Raw genomic sequence first — 15736 nt, 5'->3', positions numbered from 1 at the left:
TCAAAACGCATCTGTACCGTTGTTGCTTTGTGTCTGAAAGGCCTATAGGAGCTTTGACCCTTTCGCAGTGTGTTTCCTGTTCATGAACGTTAATTGTAACATTTTAGTCAACTAAAAGTTTCTTGTTCAGAGTTTGGTTGTACTAAAAGACAGTCTAAGCCTGTTATTCCCTCCCTCCGTTACCTATAACCTGCCTACGTAACACGTAACATTTGCTGCACGCGGCCGCACGTGAGAGAGGACAACAAACACCGGCAGCTGCTCCGCCATTCATCATAAACTTTGGCTTTAAAACTTCATAAAACAAGACCCAAACAAAGAAGCGCTGAACGCAAGATAGGTTAGTAACCTGTGGTGAGTAAACATATTTAGCTCAGCATCGGCCATCTAACGTTAGCTTGCTTCTTGCTTTGTTTACTTGCCAAACTTGTGGTGGTCAATTAATGTAATTATTTACGTCCCGCTGGCTGCCATCACCTTAATTATTGCCGTTGGCTAGAAAAAGGTCACAGCTTTATTGTTGACCATGTAACTTTACAGTTTTATTTAGTTATAACTTACACTGGGTTTGAGAGTCAACAGGGTTTGTTGACTTACAGTAGTTTATAAGCTGTCTATAATTGTAGACGCATTGTACATTAGGCTACATGGTTGTGCTCTGTAAGTTAAAAACAGGTTACAGGTTTATTGTTGATTATGCAAGTCACAGTTTTATTTAGTTAACGTTACACTGGGTTTAAGAGTCTGGGGAGTGTGTTGACTTACAGTATTTAATAAGCTGTCATTAATTGCATTTCACATTAAATGGTTGTGCTCTGTAAATGAAAAACAGGTTGCAGTTACAGAATTCCTTATAGCTATGCAGTTTTATTAGCAACCTGGATTGTAATAACAGCATTCGTAATAACCACGAGAGACTTGAGACTTGACTTGGACTCTAGCTCAAAGACTTGAGACTTGACTTGGACTCTAGCTCAAAGACTTGTGAGCATCTCTGGTTCACACTGAGGGTCGACAACAGGTTCAGACCAGCCAACTCTTCACATGTGGACGCATGGTCAAGACCCAGCGACAGCAGTTTGTAACGCACTGGGGATCCCTCATGGTGTCATAGTTCAACGAAGTGGGGGAATCCCTGTAGCGTCAGTCTTTGACAGTAAAGGCAGGTATTTGATATTTGACAGAAAAGACTGAGTAAGGACGTGGTTGGGGTGGATGGCGGGCCAGAAGCCCGACTTTGAACCAGGAGGCCGGGGTTCGTGTCCCTTGAGAAACAAAAAGTCAACATTGAATATTTTTATTTCAGTTAGGCAAGTTACGTAAATTGCTTAAGAAGCCCGACTTTGAACCAGGAGGCCGGGGTTCGTGTCCCTTGAGAAACAAAAAGTCAACATTGAATATTTTTATTTCAGTTAGTCAAGTTACGTAAATTGCTTAAGTTACGCAAGTGACGTTTGTAACTTATTTCTTAACTGACGTATGTAGTTATTTTAACCCAAGCCATGATGTTTTCCGAACCTTAACCAAGTAGTTTAGTTACCTAAACCCAACAAAGTACTTTTTTTGCTTAAACTAACCAAATTGCAACGTTTCACGACTTTAATAATGTGCTGTTTCGAGATGGCGATGTTTCGAAACACTAATGTTTTAATTTGAAAGTCTAACCAGAGCCTTAAATGTCTAAACTCGATGCTTAAGGGGTACCCGGGGCGTTAAAAAGTGACGCCAATGGGCCTTGACTAAGCATCAATACGTGATGAGTCGGGAGTGCTCTCCTCGCCTTCTCCATATCGTGTTGCTACGTGACACTCCTCTGTCAGTGGAGAGAAACAAGGGAGAAGAGAAGCTCAGGTGACTTTCATGCAGCCGTGTGCTGAATGTAGGTCGGCAATGTCACTTTCTGTGAACCGACCAATCACAGCCTGGATGGGGCGGGCCATTTAAAAATATTGACAGATATGGAATCAGAAAAAGCTCTTGTTAAAAATGTTCTGAAAAACAGCTTGCAACCTTTTTATATACAGTCTATGCTTGCAACAAGAAATGTTAATTAACAAATGAAACAATGCACAATAAGAAAACATGCAATGCAAGTGAAATATAGAAGAAACAAATGTGCATTGTCCAAAAGCTGATTACTGCACTGTACTCCATTATATTTTTATATTTTGAATTGTCACCTGCCACCTTAATTTTGTTTCCCTTCATATAAATATTTATATTTATATATATTTCCACCATAAATTGGTGCAGAAAATGTCTCCAGAATGCAGGAAATTAAGTGTTTGATGCTTAAAGTCTTCTGGGGGAGGACCCCCAGACCTCCTCACTGATGTATGTCAGCATTGAATATTTATAAATTAAAAAAAACAGTTAAAATATCTTCTCATCTTGTTCTTGTGAGTACTGCCACCTATTTTTTTCTACTCCAAGCACTGGGAGTGAGAATGGGTTGGACCAGTATGTTTATCCTGGTTTTACTGTAAAAATCCAGTTAGTTTCAGGCTTTGGTGAAAGAAGAATTCACATTCTTTCCTTAAATAGAAATAGGTGTCAAGGTGTCCCTTGAAATCTAAATTGCAGGGATGTTTGTCAGTTTTACAACCTCATAAAACTACATATGGGCTGGAGTGGTTATTAATTAACCAGTAACCACATACAACCTCCCATATCTGTTCAGGAAATGTGTCTGCGTTTGCCTCTCCTGGTTCGGTAAAGCAGGTAAGACTCACTCTTGCAAATTCTGTTAATTCTGTTAAGACTTTAGATGTTTTGTACGTAAATAAAATATGGATTCCTAAAGTGACTAGTAGCAGGTTCATCGACTGTTATATTGGATCATTATGAGACACCTATAAAGTCAGGTTAAGGTAAGTTTTAGGTGAAATTGAGTCACACACACACTGAAAAAACTGATTTAAAGAAAGAAAGTTGTGATTTACTGATAGAATAGCTATTTTAAGCTGCTTGTGATTCTCAGGTTAAAACCTTTAGATTTAAATGAAATAATTTTAGCAAAATTTTAGCAATAAGTCACCTATAACAAATTTTATTGTAGATTGCAAAACATTTAAAGCGATAGTTTGCTTTCTAGGGAATTTGCATTATTTTGCCAACTTACCCAGAAGTTTTAATATGCTAAAGGGATGCATTCAGGATGCAAAGTATTTACTCTGCAATCACTAGAAGCTGTGTTTATGTTGTTGTTTGTTGTTTATTTTAAAAGGTAGGTTCAACATATCCTGAGATGGCCGTCGGCATGAAACAGAGTTGGCGTGGCAACAGCCCTTTCAGAATCCTCAGTGGTGGCGAGCGTAATGTGCTGGCACTGAATGTGCTGTTGCTGGGCGACAGGCAGAGTGGGAGGAGCTCTGTGGGGAATGCTCTGATTGGTCAGTAGCTTTACAGATTTACTTTTAGAGTCGTCACGTTAGCTTTCTGTGGAAGGTCATCAAGAAGAAAAATGTATTTTATGCTCATTTTCAGGTTCATAATTTTATTTAGGGGTTTATAGGATAGGAACAGGTTTACATGGTTGCATTTTCAAAAAAATACCACACTGCACATTGCTGAGGCACCTCTTTTCACCCTGCGTGTTGAAGGATCAGTTTTAGCTACCAAGTGAAGCATCTCACTTCTATTTAATCTTTCACGTGTGCAGTACCTAGGTAGGTAAGGACTACTAGCCAATCAGAAGCAGAGTAGGGCGGGTCCTGACAAGCAAGGTGTAATGTGTTCCAAAACAAAGCTATTTCAGCTGGTAACCAGTAGTGATGTGCGATACCACTTAATTCCTATTCGTTCCAATACCAAGTAATACCCAGGCTGGTACTGCCAATACCGATACCAATACTTTTTACATATTTTATTTCTAGTTTATTTCAAAAATTCATGTGAGACACAAATACACAGAAGTACTAATAGACAGTATAAACACCAGCTTTCACTAACTGTTGATACATGGAGCAGCCTTCTTGGATCACCAAGTCGGGGATAGTGCGGTGCTCCTGACTTTCCGAGTCGCAAATCCAAATTAAGGGGGCGTACAGACAGTTACAATTTACAACTGTGAACTTGTAAATTCCAGCTTCACATATTTAACTTAAATTGTGACTTACTAAAGGTTACGGCAGCATTTAAAACTGAGCTAACACACTAACACTGTGTTATTGAATGAAATGAACAATCCTGAGAACAAAATGTCAGAGGGACGTAAACAGTACCTGCTAGCCTGTTAGCCCTTACAGTTAGCCAGCTAGACCTGTGAGTACTCCTAAGGTCAAAAACTAAAAATTTAGATTCTCCATCTTAATTTAAAAAATAGATTTATTCTCTCGTTATTTTGACCTACAATTTTTCTTTTCATAGGTGTTTTTCTTTTAGCTGGTGGAAATGATCCTGTTTAACTTTCAGGTAAAAAAAATAATCCACAATTAAAATTATTTATTGATAAATTCCTCTGCTGGGCAGGTGGAGAGGAATTCCAAACAGGCCTCTGCATTTCTGGCCTTTCTGTAACGAAGGACTTCCAGCTCCTCAGCCGAAATTTCCAGAAGTATTTCAGAAGGCAGGGGGCGGAGTCTGACCTCATGCTGAGAGTGATTGACACGCCGCCTCTGTTGCCCCGCCCACAGGACGTGCACAAACTCTGCCCCGAGGGCGTGCACGTGCTTGTGCTGGTTGTGAGAGCTGACCTGCCGCACGGCACCAAACACCTGGAGGATCACATGGAGGTACACACACACACACACACCTCCACAATGTAATGTGTGTTGTTTGTTTGGGTGATTTTGTGTATTTTGTGTTGATGTTCAGACTCTCTTCGGTCCAGAATGGCGGCGTCACGCTTTACTTGTTCTCACGCACGCTGACCACCTGAAGGAGGCGGGGCTTCGCGCTCCAGTTTTCCTAACACAGACTAGTGATTGGCTGAGGGCTCTGGCTGAAGATGTGGAAGGAGGAGTCTCGTTCTTGGACAATACCTGTGATTGGCCGTCAATCAGAGGACGACCGTTGAGAGACCGACTGCTCGGCCTGTCAGCCAGGAACCATCACAGAGCTCTGACAGTCAGGACAGAGGTCTCACTCTGACTGTTTAAACAGGAACTACACACATTTGTTTTGCTCATGTTGGTATTTAATGATTATCCCAACAAAACTCAAACAATATGAAAAGCACAACTCTGGCCAACTGTCTCACACATGTAGCTTCTGGTTGCTTCAGCATTAGCAAACCTGATAAGTGGGCCACCAAAAGACGATGCTGTACATGAACAAGATTTATTCCTCTTCAGTGGCAGTAAACACAACACATAGGGCCGGATTTACTATAACCCTGAATAAACAGTACTAAATTGCGTGTGCATTCTCAAATATTGCACATGTATGTTTTCCGCCGTAGAGAGTCGGGAGTAAAAGCAGCCACTGCATAAAAACTTGGTTTGTTTCATTCAGTGCGCCCCGAGTATGTGGAAATCGTATGTACCTGCCCATCCTGCCTGAAATTGCACTAAGTACTACTTGGAGCAGCACACCTGAAAAACTGTTTTGGGAAATCCCAGCAGAAACAGCTACAGTACGCTGGAATGACCCAGACACGAGGAAATGCCAGCAGATTGAGCTTCATCCATCCAGAGGGAACAATCACAGACCGTCCGCACCATGCCCGGTCGCTCCACAATCTCCTCTCCCTGTACACCTCGACGCCCCATTCCCTCTCTGATACCGACGATGGGTTGTGTTGCTATTATGAACACCTTGCTGTGAACAGTTGGTGATTGTTCCCTTTGGCTGGATGAATTTTACGCGTGATCCATGCACTACTGCAGCTGGGGGCTCTCTGCAGCACCACGCAACTTTCTAAATTCTTCCATCTCACTGAGAAAAGAAGTCAGGTCGAAATGAAATTTGCTTCATTGGCATGAATGTTAATACAACAGTATTGCCAAAGCTAAAGGGAAATACAATTCAATTCATATAATTCATAGATTAAGTAAACTAAAATAATTTTATTTCTATATATTGGACACAGAAGAATATAATCTAAGATTTTAAATTTCTCTGCTTTTTTCTTTCATTACGGCTGTGTCAAAAAAGGCCACACAACAGAAAAACATACCTGTCAGAATCTACCTGTTAAGGATCTATTGACAGAAATGCAATGTAACTATGTTTTTAGTGCAGTATAAAGACCTTACATAATGAACCGATATGTTTTAAGTACCTTAAAATGAGTCATTTCTATCTACATACACTGCAGGTCCTCTTACATGGACTTTGCCATGTTGCACCACCATGTTTCTACAGTATCCCAAACAGACAAACTGCTCTACAGAGAGTGTTTCATCACTATGTTGAATACATACAAAGACGAAGGAAGAAGTAGTAGTAATAGTAGTAGTCGACTGGTTTATTAGAAGTGGGAAGAAAAGTGAAATTTGGACAAATGGAGGACCAGACGTATCATTTAGCAGAGTGTGTCGGCCACCGTGGCTTCTCATGCTTGCTTGGAAATGGAGGGGTGAGCGATGACTGAGCTGTTCATTGCAATTCACAATCCTCACCACTAGATGCCACTAAAACTTACACACTAAACCTTTAAAAATGTGTTATTTGTCATGGAGCAATAAAAATACAATATTGCAAGACCAAAATATCGTAATAATCTTTTCTTTCACTTGCGTTGATAACTGGTGAGAAATTTATTTCCCTTTAAGTTTGTGATCACACAGGCTGCATTTGGACTGCAGGCCTTAATGTGGCCCATATCAGACTTCATTGTGAACTGTCCGCAGCCTGAAAGTGACCCGCATGCGCAGAAAATAAGTCTCGGTGTCACACGCGGCACCCTGTTGCAGGCTACAGAAGTAATCAGGGAGCAACACAGGTTAGCTCCGGTTAGCTTGTCCTCTCCGAACTGGAAAAGATCAGATTCCATGTGACTTGGAAGATCAGATCTGAGTCACATATGAGCAAAGAAATCGGATTTGGGTCACTTTGGGCTGCAGTCTGAACGTAGCCTAATTGTGCAACATGAGCTCAGTCTGTGGGGGCTTGGCTTGGTAACCGGAGAGTCACAGATTCAAGTCCAGCATGGATCACTGCCAAAGGTGCCCCTGAGCAATGCCATGAACTAGGGCTGTACATAACGATTATTTTTTAAATCGATTAATATAACGATTATTTTTTGATTAGTCGATTAATCTCACAACACATTTTGTGTATTATAAAGAAAAAAAAATTACCGATTAACGTACCAATTTATCCAAAATAAATATCAAAGCATGTCTAATCAATAATATTCCACGTCACTGATGTGTTGTGATAATAACAATAACAGACATTAATTTGGCTTCTTTACTTAAAACTTTAAATGTTACTGACATGGACTTATTTCAATATTGAGTAATGCGGTATGATAGTCAGATGTATTTCTGCATCAGTGTGGTTTTCTCGCTCATACGTGGCCATTGAATAAACAGAAAATATGAAACGGCTGAACGTTAGATGACACGTGTAACATGTAACGTTACGTTACCATGACAGCAGCGGGGCAGAAATTACTTTTAACATGAAGGCGATAAATACATTTTAACGGACTACGTGTGCTCGTGCTGTTTGTGTGGAGACAGGAGAAGCAGGATTTGCGGCGCTGCCGTCTGAACAAAGTGGTCCGGGATACTTTCGCTTCACGTATTCGTGGACATCCAGCCTGTTCTCATGCTCAGGCGTCACATATGCACGCTTTGGAAAAACCGTGTCTATTGTGCGCAAAACGGCGAATTTGCGTGTATAGTAGACACCCCCAGGTGCGTGATGCATGAAGTCGAGATCTTGTATCTGCAGCTTGTCCGGAGGAATCCCTGCTAACATCGGAGGCAGCAACATTTCAATGCGAATCGATGTATTCATGTAATCGATTACGTATTGATTTATTATTAATTGTTCCAGTGCTGAAGGATCAGGCTTATCAAACATTACTCATTTGGTATTGACACCTATTTAAAGGATCTATCACCATTTAATTTAGTAGTAATCACAAGATTCATAAATACCATGTCATCACAGATTGTTTTCTGCTGTCCAATCAGCTGAAAGCAGAGATCAAGAACACTCGAAGAAACTTATGATCAACTGAGCTTTTAATCAATAAACAACAGCGATGCAACTGTAAGATAACAACTACTAACTAGCTAAGTGTTTGTCAGCAGCTGATTTTTGTGGTTGCTTAGCCACAGCAGAGCATGATTTTCACAATAAAAGTACACTGGTGCACATTATGTCTTCGGCATGTCCTGTGCGATGGCCCCTCGCTGTGTCTATCTGATGGTGCAGTTGGTGAGGGAGGGGGCCCTGCACAGCCCCTTCCCCTTCACCTCAAACCCGCAGCCTTTATAGTTCGCCACGCCCCGGCTGTCGACCTGCAGGTCGGGCTGAAGGAGCTCCCAAACCCTCTGCTTGGACTGCAGCTCTCTGTCCGGGTCACCTGAACACACAGAGAGCGAGATAAACAGAGAGTTGGTGAGTGATTACCCGGAAAATCCCAAAAGCCACTTTCATCCAGTTGTAGGTGACATCTGAGTCGTCCAACACGTCCTCCTACCTAAACAACACAGGTCGATCGTCAAGTGTTCCAAAACGACATACAAGAGTTTTTCCTGTTTCAGTCCAGCGACAGGCTTATCGGACCTTAAGTATGTTACGTAAGTACCTAAGTCACGTGAAGTTTAACAAGTGGAAAACATTGTAAAAAAGGTTGGTTAGGTTTAGGCAACAAAACCACTTCATTGGGTTTAGGAAAATATTGTGGTCCAGGTTAAAGTAAGGAAAGTTATGTAAGTCTCGTGACGGACGTGACAGAAATCAGTAATGCTATACTTAGAACTCAAAATAACTAAACATTTACTTGGTTTCACTGGGAACTTGAACGCATTTCTCCTGTGTGAAAGTCCCAGGTTTGACCCATTCACCTTCACATCCTACCTCCTTACAGGGACTTTATTTAAAAACACTTTATCTGAATTCCTCTTTTGCTCCCGTCATACAGCCACTAGTGGTTGCTTGGTCAAGGCCCTTTGGCATTGCCTTTTAATGCCCTGGGTACCCCTTTAGCGTCATTTTTAGACGTTTAAGGCTCCATGTTGAAAAGGCACATTATTGAAGTTGTGAAACTTTGCAATTTGGTTAGGTTTAGCCACAAAAGTACTTGGTTAAAGTTAGGTTAGGTTGAGGTTGTGGTTTGGCTTAAAATAACTACGTACGTCAGTTAACACGTAAGTTAACTTACGTCACGTCATTTTACGCAACTCACGTAACTTAAATAAAAATATATAATGTTGACTTTTTGTTTCACACCGGTCTCCTGGTTCAAAGTGCGGGTTCTGGCCCTACATCCACCCCAACCACCTTCTTACTCAGTCTTTTCTGTTAAATATCATATTCCTGCCTTTACAGTCAAAAAACGATGCTACAGGGCTTCCCCCACTGCGTTGAACTGCGACGCTATAGGGATCCCCTGTGCGTTACAAACTGATGCCGATGTGTCTTGACCTCGTGTACATACGTGATGAGTTGGGGAGGAAGAACGGGTTGAACAAGCTGCATAATAATCACCCTACACGGCTGTTTTACTGGTGAGGATGGATGAAGCCGTCATCTTCCTGAAAAAGGAGACCTTGCGAGTGTACAGAAATAACAGCTTCCATGTTTCATTGATTGACGTGACAAATGATAACATGAACCCCTTGACTTAAAACAACACCAGATAGATACAGTCACTACTGGTTAAGGCAAAATAACCGTAAGTTAGCTTGACTAGCTGTTGTGACTGGTTAACAGTTAGATAACGTGTTAGTAGCTTGCTAACAACGCATTACAATGTAAGCTAACATTTCTACAGTGTGAGAGCAAATGAATGTGCCACTTTTATTTCTGATTAGGCACTAATAATCGTGGGGGCCATTTGTAATTCCAAGACGCAAATAAAAATTTGCTATTTGCTGTTAGCTTAATAATCATTAAACTGATTTTTTTTATGTTGTTTAATTTATTCACGATCTTCAGTGATTATTTTTATTGTTTTATTATCTTTGTGACCATGATTACCGGGGTAGTTGAGGAAGGTAACTCTGTCTCCGGGGGTGGAGCCTGTGGGCGGTACCAGCAGCTCAGTGCTGTCATCAGGGGCGGAGCAACATAGGAGGCGGGCCTGAGAGACCACGCCCTTCAGCTTACAGGCCTTGACATTGCATAACAAGACAGCTAGACCGCCCTGGAGCTGCGAAGAGAGAGAGGTGAAATACTTTTGTTAAAATTTAATAAAGACAAAAGAAAGAAGGAATGAGATAAAGGGTGGATTAAACTGAAAGGAAAGAATAAACAGAAATTAGAAAAATAAGAATTCAAAGAAGAAATTTCAGTAGGAAAAAACTGAGAATTTTAAATATATATATATAGAGAGAGAGAGAGCGAGAGAATAAAGTTGTAATATTTCAAGATTAATGTCTTAATATGTCAACATTAACATTGTAAAAACTGGAAAACAAAGTCAGAATATTTAAGAACCAAAGTCGTAATATGATGAGAAATAAAAGTAGGCTAATGTCTCAAGAATATGGTTGTACTATTGTGAGAACAAAGAGTAAATGAAAGATAAAAGCTGAAATGTTTAGAGTAGTTTGAGAATAAACTCGCACTAATGTGAGAATAGAGTTGTAATATTTCAACAATAAAGTAGTATAGTATTGTGAGTATAAAGTAATATTTAAATAATCAAATCTGACAACAGTCTTAATCGATCAACTTTATTTTAGACGCATAGGTCCATATCAGTAAAAGACAATAAAATACATATAAAGACAATACAAGATACCCAGTACAAAAGCTACAACACATATCATAACACATAACACATGTAGACATTTGTTCCAATGTTTCCAAAAACACGAGGAACACCTTGTATCACTTTTTATAGGTTCAGTTAAAGCTAAAATGACCAAATGTTTTGAATTAATCAGCCGACACATAAATTTATGCATAAGATTCTGCAATACAGCATAAAGACCGGGAACATTACTTGTCACAAACATATGACTTGCACTTGTCCATCTTGGGAACTTAAGCAGGATTCTAAATTAATACTTCAAAGTACAGATTGAATTACTAAAATATATTATATTATTTTGACAAAAATAAAATAAGAAATAAAAGTTGTAACGTTATAAAAAATAAAGTCGTGCGTTACCTCCTCTAGGTCTGTTTTCTCTCCCAGTTTGCTGACGACAGTTCGGGCGGCGCTTTCCCCTACGTCCACTTCCTGGACAGACAGCTCCTCGGCCAGTGGGTGGTGGCGGACGCCGAGGATCCGTCCAACCCGCAGGTCCAGTCGTGACACGTCAACCTGAGGCTCCACCCCCAAGGAGAGCAAGTCACAGGTGGGACGAGCTAAGAGAGAGAGAGGTAAAGTCATATTTTTCTATCTGCCCTCCCACCCTCCTTCCTTCCTTTCCTCATCTCACCTTTCCTCTCTCCTCTCTTCCTCCTGCTCTGCCTCTCTCTCCGGTCATGTGAGGAGGAAGAGGAGGGGGGAGGAGGATTTGTTGGAACAGCAGCTGATGCTCCAGCGGTGGAGGGAGGTTGCGTTGTGGGGGCGGGGCTACGGGTTGGAGAAGGCGTGGAGAACAAAGCCTTGGCTGAAAGAAAAAAAAAGAGAGAAGATTTTTTTTAAACTGAAAGCAAAAAAATGCATGAATTTAAATTAATGTGGCTGTTTTTATCTTTTGGGTAAATCTCCAAAATGTTTTGACTTAATAAAGTTCTTATTAAATTAAAATAATCCACTCTGACCACAGTCGACATTGATGCAGCTCAGAGGAAAAACATCTGCAGTTGCCCAAGTGTGTCAGTGAGTGTCTGTTTCTATCTTTGTGAGGACTGGGTTGAGTTTTACACCTTTACACCTCAGGACTGTTTCGTTTTAATGTCTTCAGAGGGCCATTTTTAAGGGTTAAGATTACGTTTTAGGGTTAACATTTTCAGGTTTAGGGAATGCATTCTGTCACAGAGGGTGTATAATTGTGTACCGATGCGTCGCCTCTGTTTTTCCTGCAGCTGATTCTTCAGCTGCTCGATGTCTTTCTTCAGTTTGCTGTTTTCCACCAGCAGCTTCTTTTGATCTCTGACCGACGCCTGCAACACTAAAAAATAAAATGTTTCATTTCAATCATCCTCACGAGCATAACCTGCTTAACATTCATTTGTTTCACAATGTCACAGCATTTTATTAGAGCCTAAATCAGCACTTTCTTTGTTACACATTCAGTTACAGACATGGGGGCCTTAAATAAAAGCAAGAAACTAAGAAAATATTACTTGTTGTTTTTGTATTCTCAGTGTTTCCTGCAGTTTATCTGCTTGCTGACTTGTATTTAAATGACTTGGCTCCAAAACAAAAAGGATCCAGGGTTCTGGTTCAGTCCTACATGTACAGGTGACGAGTTTTCTTTTGTTGTGATTTTAATTAATATGGCATCCGTTTATTGATCTTTCATTGGTTTGTAACTTGGAAATTTAATCCACTACTGGACTACTGACTCTTACGTGCTTTCTCTCTCGCCAGCATGGCGTGAGTTTTAAAATACTCCATGATCTGCTCGCCGTCCTCTGGATCGAGTTTCTTTAAAACAGCTTCCACGCTGAGAGACAGAAAAACAGTCGATAAGACAGTGAAACAGTGGGAAAGTAAATTTTCCTATAGAGAGCCATGAACGTAGGTTGGGTCAAAATAACATTACATGACTTGAATTACTTAACTAGAGCTTGAGTGACCTGTGTAACTTAAATAAAAACATTTCTGGTTTCTATAAAGATGGCTCCCTCATCAGGACTGAGCCTACAGGTCACATGACCATCCACCATGTTTCCAAGTCTGATGAAGGCCTCTACAAGTGTGACATCAGCGGTCGTGGAGAGTCTCCATCCAGCTGGATCTCTGTCACAGGTGAGGAGCTCAAAGATAATTCTCAAACTGACCTTGTTTAGTTTCCTACATTGAGAAAATTGACTTTTTGTTTCACACAGGAAACAAAGTTGAAAGTCCGGTTTCTGGCCCTCAGTCCACCCCAACCACCTCCTTACTCTGTCTTTTCTGTTAAATGTCCTACACCTACCCGTCAAAAACTGACGCTACAGGGCTTCCCCCACTGCACTGAACTATGACAGTAAGGGGTTCCCCAGTGAGTTTCAAACTGATGCCAATGGGTCTTCACCAATGCGTCCAATTGTGACAATTTAGGGAGTGAGAACGGGTTGGGGGAAACAAAAAATTTAAATTGACTCTTTTCCTAAACCTACTCCCAAAATGAAATGCTGTTGCCTGAGCGGCTAATAAACCTTTGATTCACATTAAGTCTTAATGTTGATAAGCTTTTTGCTCCCCAAATTCTCAAAATTCATTGTATTATAATAAACCTAAAAAAATTCTAAACATGCATTGATCAATAACTAAAACTATGAATTTGCAATCAAATCCATATGTTCAAAATACATATAATAAAATCATGGCCACTGGGCATCAAGCTCGCTTCCTTTGCAAAATCCAATTTGACGGCACTGTCTGGCTGGCTGGCAATACAAAACACGGAAAAGGAGATCCCACATGTGAAAACTCTGTGCCCCGTTGCTGATAATTGTCTGCCACCGGTGCTTAAGTCTCAATCAATTCAGACAAATTTAAGTCGAGTCAAAAGTCCGATGTAACAAAGTCCGATCTCAAGCTGAAGTCTCAGCAGTTTTTTTGACTTCCTTTGACCTTTGATTGCTGTTAAGGACATGAAGGACGAATGAGCTTTGTCAGGTAAGAAAAAGATGTCACAAATCTTTCAAATGTCTGTTTATCAACATATCTCGTGCAAATATGATGAGTTAACATAAATTAAAGAGTTAAAATGGCTTTATGATCTCATCTGTTTTCAGTGACACCACAGGCTCAAACACAGTCCGGGTCTGACATGACTGACAGTACGCAAATCAGACCGGCAGCAATGTCATCAGCGCACGTTTATATAGATGATATCTTACAGGAAAGGAGGTCAGTGTTGTTGTCATTCTCAGAGGATATGCAAGGAGTGAAATGTCAGAATTAATTGACGAGAGAAATTAAATAAATTCTGTTTTCTCAATCCGCATCAAAGCGCTTCCTGTTTGACATCAGATTAACAGGTGGATTGGAACACGCACATTTTTGCTGATAATACTTCTATACTTTTACCATGCAGTATTTTACGTTGTTGTATTACTACTTTTACCTCCCAAATCATAAAAAGACAACACAGTTCACAGGTAAGTTGTATATCAGAGTAAACAACAGGAGTAAAGAGGAGAGTTTAAATAGTTAAACCAAACGAGGAGAGGCCGAGCATGTTACTAAGATAAACTGAGACATGAAAGCATAGAGAGTCATCATTGAAGTTTTGATAGATGTTATCTACGATGAAGGAACGTACGCATTAATACCATCAAAGTACTGCACACACACACAGACTTGCTGAGAGCAGCCTTTTTGCATAACGATAAACAGAATACTGGCGCACCAGTCAGCTGGTTAACATTTACATACACAAACACACTCGACTGACACTAACACACTTATTTACACAAGCTCTTCATTAAAGGGAAAATACCACTAAAACACTTTAAACACGTTTAAATCTTAAATTCTTAATTCTTAAATGCATCTTGGCAATAGACTTTGTGAAGCATTTTGGCTCAATTTTAAGATCAGTAGATAATGATTTTCAGAGCCGATGTGGACACTCTCACACATACCCTCGTCGACCTTTGCAGCTTTATGCATGCACAAGGTATAATTTCACCATCAGGTCTTAAGGCACTTGTGTAAGTGATGTGAATTTGTGTTAATATTTTGTGTCATGTTCTACTTTAGGGAACGCTGACACTTGAATTAGGACAAATAGCAAACTGTCCTGACAGAGCTGACCTTGTAGTGAACAGAGCTGTGTGTGTCCACCATCCACTTTTAAATGAACCTCTTCTGTCTGAGTTCAGACTGACACCTGACTAACAGACACCAAACTTACACACAGTTTGGTAACAGGAGTCCATGGTTGTTGTCCTGTTAGTGGTCGTAGCTTGGAGACTTTTTCCCCTCTTCCTCTGTTTATTCAATAAAATGATGTACAGTCCTGGGGACAAACTGTCAGGGGGAGTAAACCGGCCCAATGCTGAGATAAATAGAAAGAGGTTAGAAGGAGAGCTTTTGTGACTGGTTAGCTCAAGCATGTCAACAACTTGCTAGCTTATCGGTGGTTACCAGGCCAGCTACTGCTTCACCAGTCAGCTCAGTGAGTACTCATAATCTCACAAACTTCTAGAGCCAAATATTTAGCAAATTACTTCCACTGTGTCACTTTCGGGTGCAAGTGACAAAAACTAAACTTGTTTTTGTCACTTAGGAGGACATCATATCATTGATTCCTCCTGGACCCTAGCTCAAATCATACTTTACTGGAGGTTTTCCTTAAACTAACAGTATAATAGCGGGGGTCCATGTAATATGTTTTGTAATTTGTCTTTGACCATATTGAGGCGGCAAACATGTAATCTTGTCCATTTACACAAAGCCAGTGTAGTATAAACATCCTAACCTTTTAACAAAACCCATAGTCTTGATCCTAATTTATAGGCTAATGCCTGGCCTTGTGAGGACCAGCATTTTTTT

General features: G+C 40.5%; 2 protein-coding genes across 5 annotated transcripts; one reads left to right on the top strand and one right to left on the bottom strand.

Moving 5' to 3' along the window:
• The first annotated feature begins 281 nt into the window (after positions 1 to 281).
• On the top strand, positions 282 to 5883 carry LOC119884105 (GTPase IMAP family member GIMD1-like). 3 transcript variants are annotated; one of them, XM_038694579.1, is made up of 4 exons: positions 282 to 340; positions 3227 to 3392; positions 4471 to 4733; positions 4816 to 5883. In XM_038694579.1, exons 2-4 carry the CDS (start codon positions 3248 to 3250, stop codon positions 5089 to 5091), a joined length of 684 nt encoding a protein of 227 aa, XP_038550507.1. In that variant the 5' UTR covers positions 282 to 340; positions 3227 to 3247; the 3' UTR covers positions 5092 to 5883. The 3 variants fall into 3 exon arrangements, with proteins under 3 accessions (XP_038550507.1, XP_038550505.1, XP_038550506.1); XM_038694577.1 differs by lacking the exon at positions 282 to 340 and adding an exon at positions 2346 to 2721; XM_038694578.1 differs by lacking the exon at positions 282 to 340 and having other exon boundaries at positions 2728 to 3392.
• Positions 5884 to 7982: 2099 nt separating this feature from the next.
• On the bottom strand, positions 7983 to 15501 carry LOC119884106 (aminoacyl tRNA synthase complex-interacting multifunctional protein 1-like). Of its 2 annotated transcripts, XM_038694580.1 has the most exons (7): positions 15096 to 15501; positions 12598 to 12692; positions 12081 to 12194; positions 11517 to 11690; positions 11243 to 11442; positions 10105 to 10276; positions 7983 to 8485 (listed from the first exon to the last, which is right to left on the bottom strand). In XM_038694580.1, the coding sequence occupies exons 2-7, from the start codon at positions 12641 to 12643 to the stop codon at positions 8319 to 8321; spliced, it is 873 nt and encodes a 290-aa protein (XP_038550508.1). In that variant the 5' UTR covers positions 12644 to 12692; positions 15096 to 15501; the 3' UTR covers positions 7983 to 8318. The 2 variants fall into 2 exon arrangements, with proteins under 2 accessions (XP_038550508.1, XP_038550509.1); XM_038694581.1 differs by lacking the exon at positions 15096 to 15501 and having other exon boundaries at positions 12598 to 12857.
• Positions 15502 to 15736: the final 235 nt, after the last annotated feature.

The sequence above is a fragment of the Micropterus salmoides genome, unplaced genomic scaffold, assembly GCF_014851395.1.
Source record: "Micropterus salmoides isolate LMB-PRFRI ecotype aquatic unplaced genomic scaffold, ASM1485139v1 Ms_hic_scaffold_3188, whole genome shotgun sequence".
NCBI lineage: Eukaryota > Metazoa > Chordata > Actinopteri > Centrarchiformes > Centrarchidae > Micropterus > Micropterus salmoides.
The sequence above is the reverse complement of the archived record's forward strand: the minus strand, read 5'-3'. Positions and strand labels throughout refer to the sequence as shown.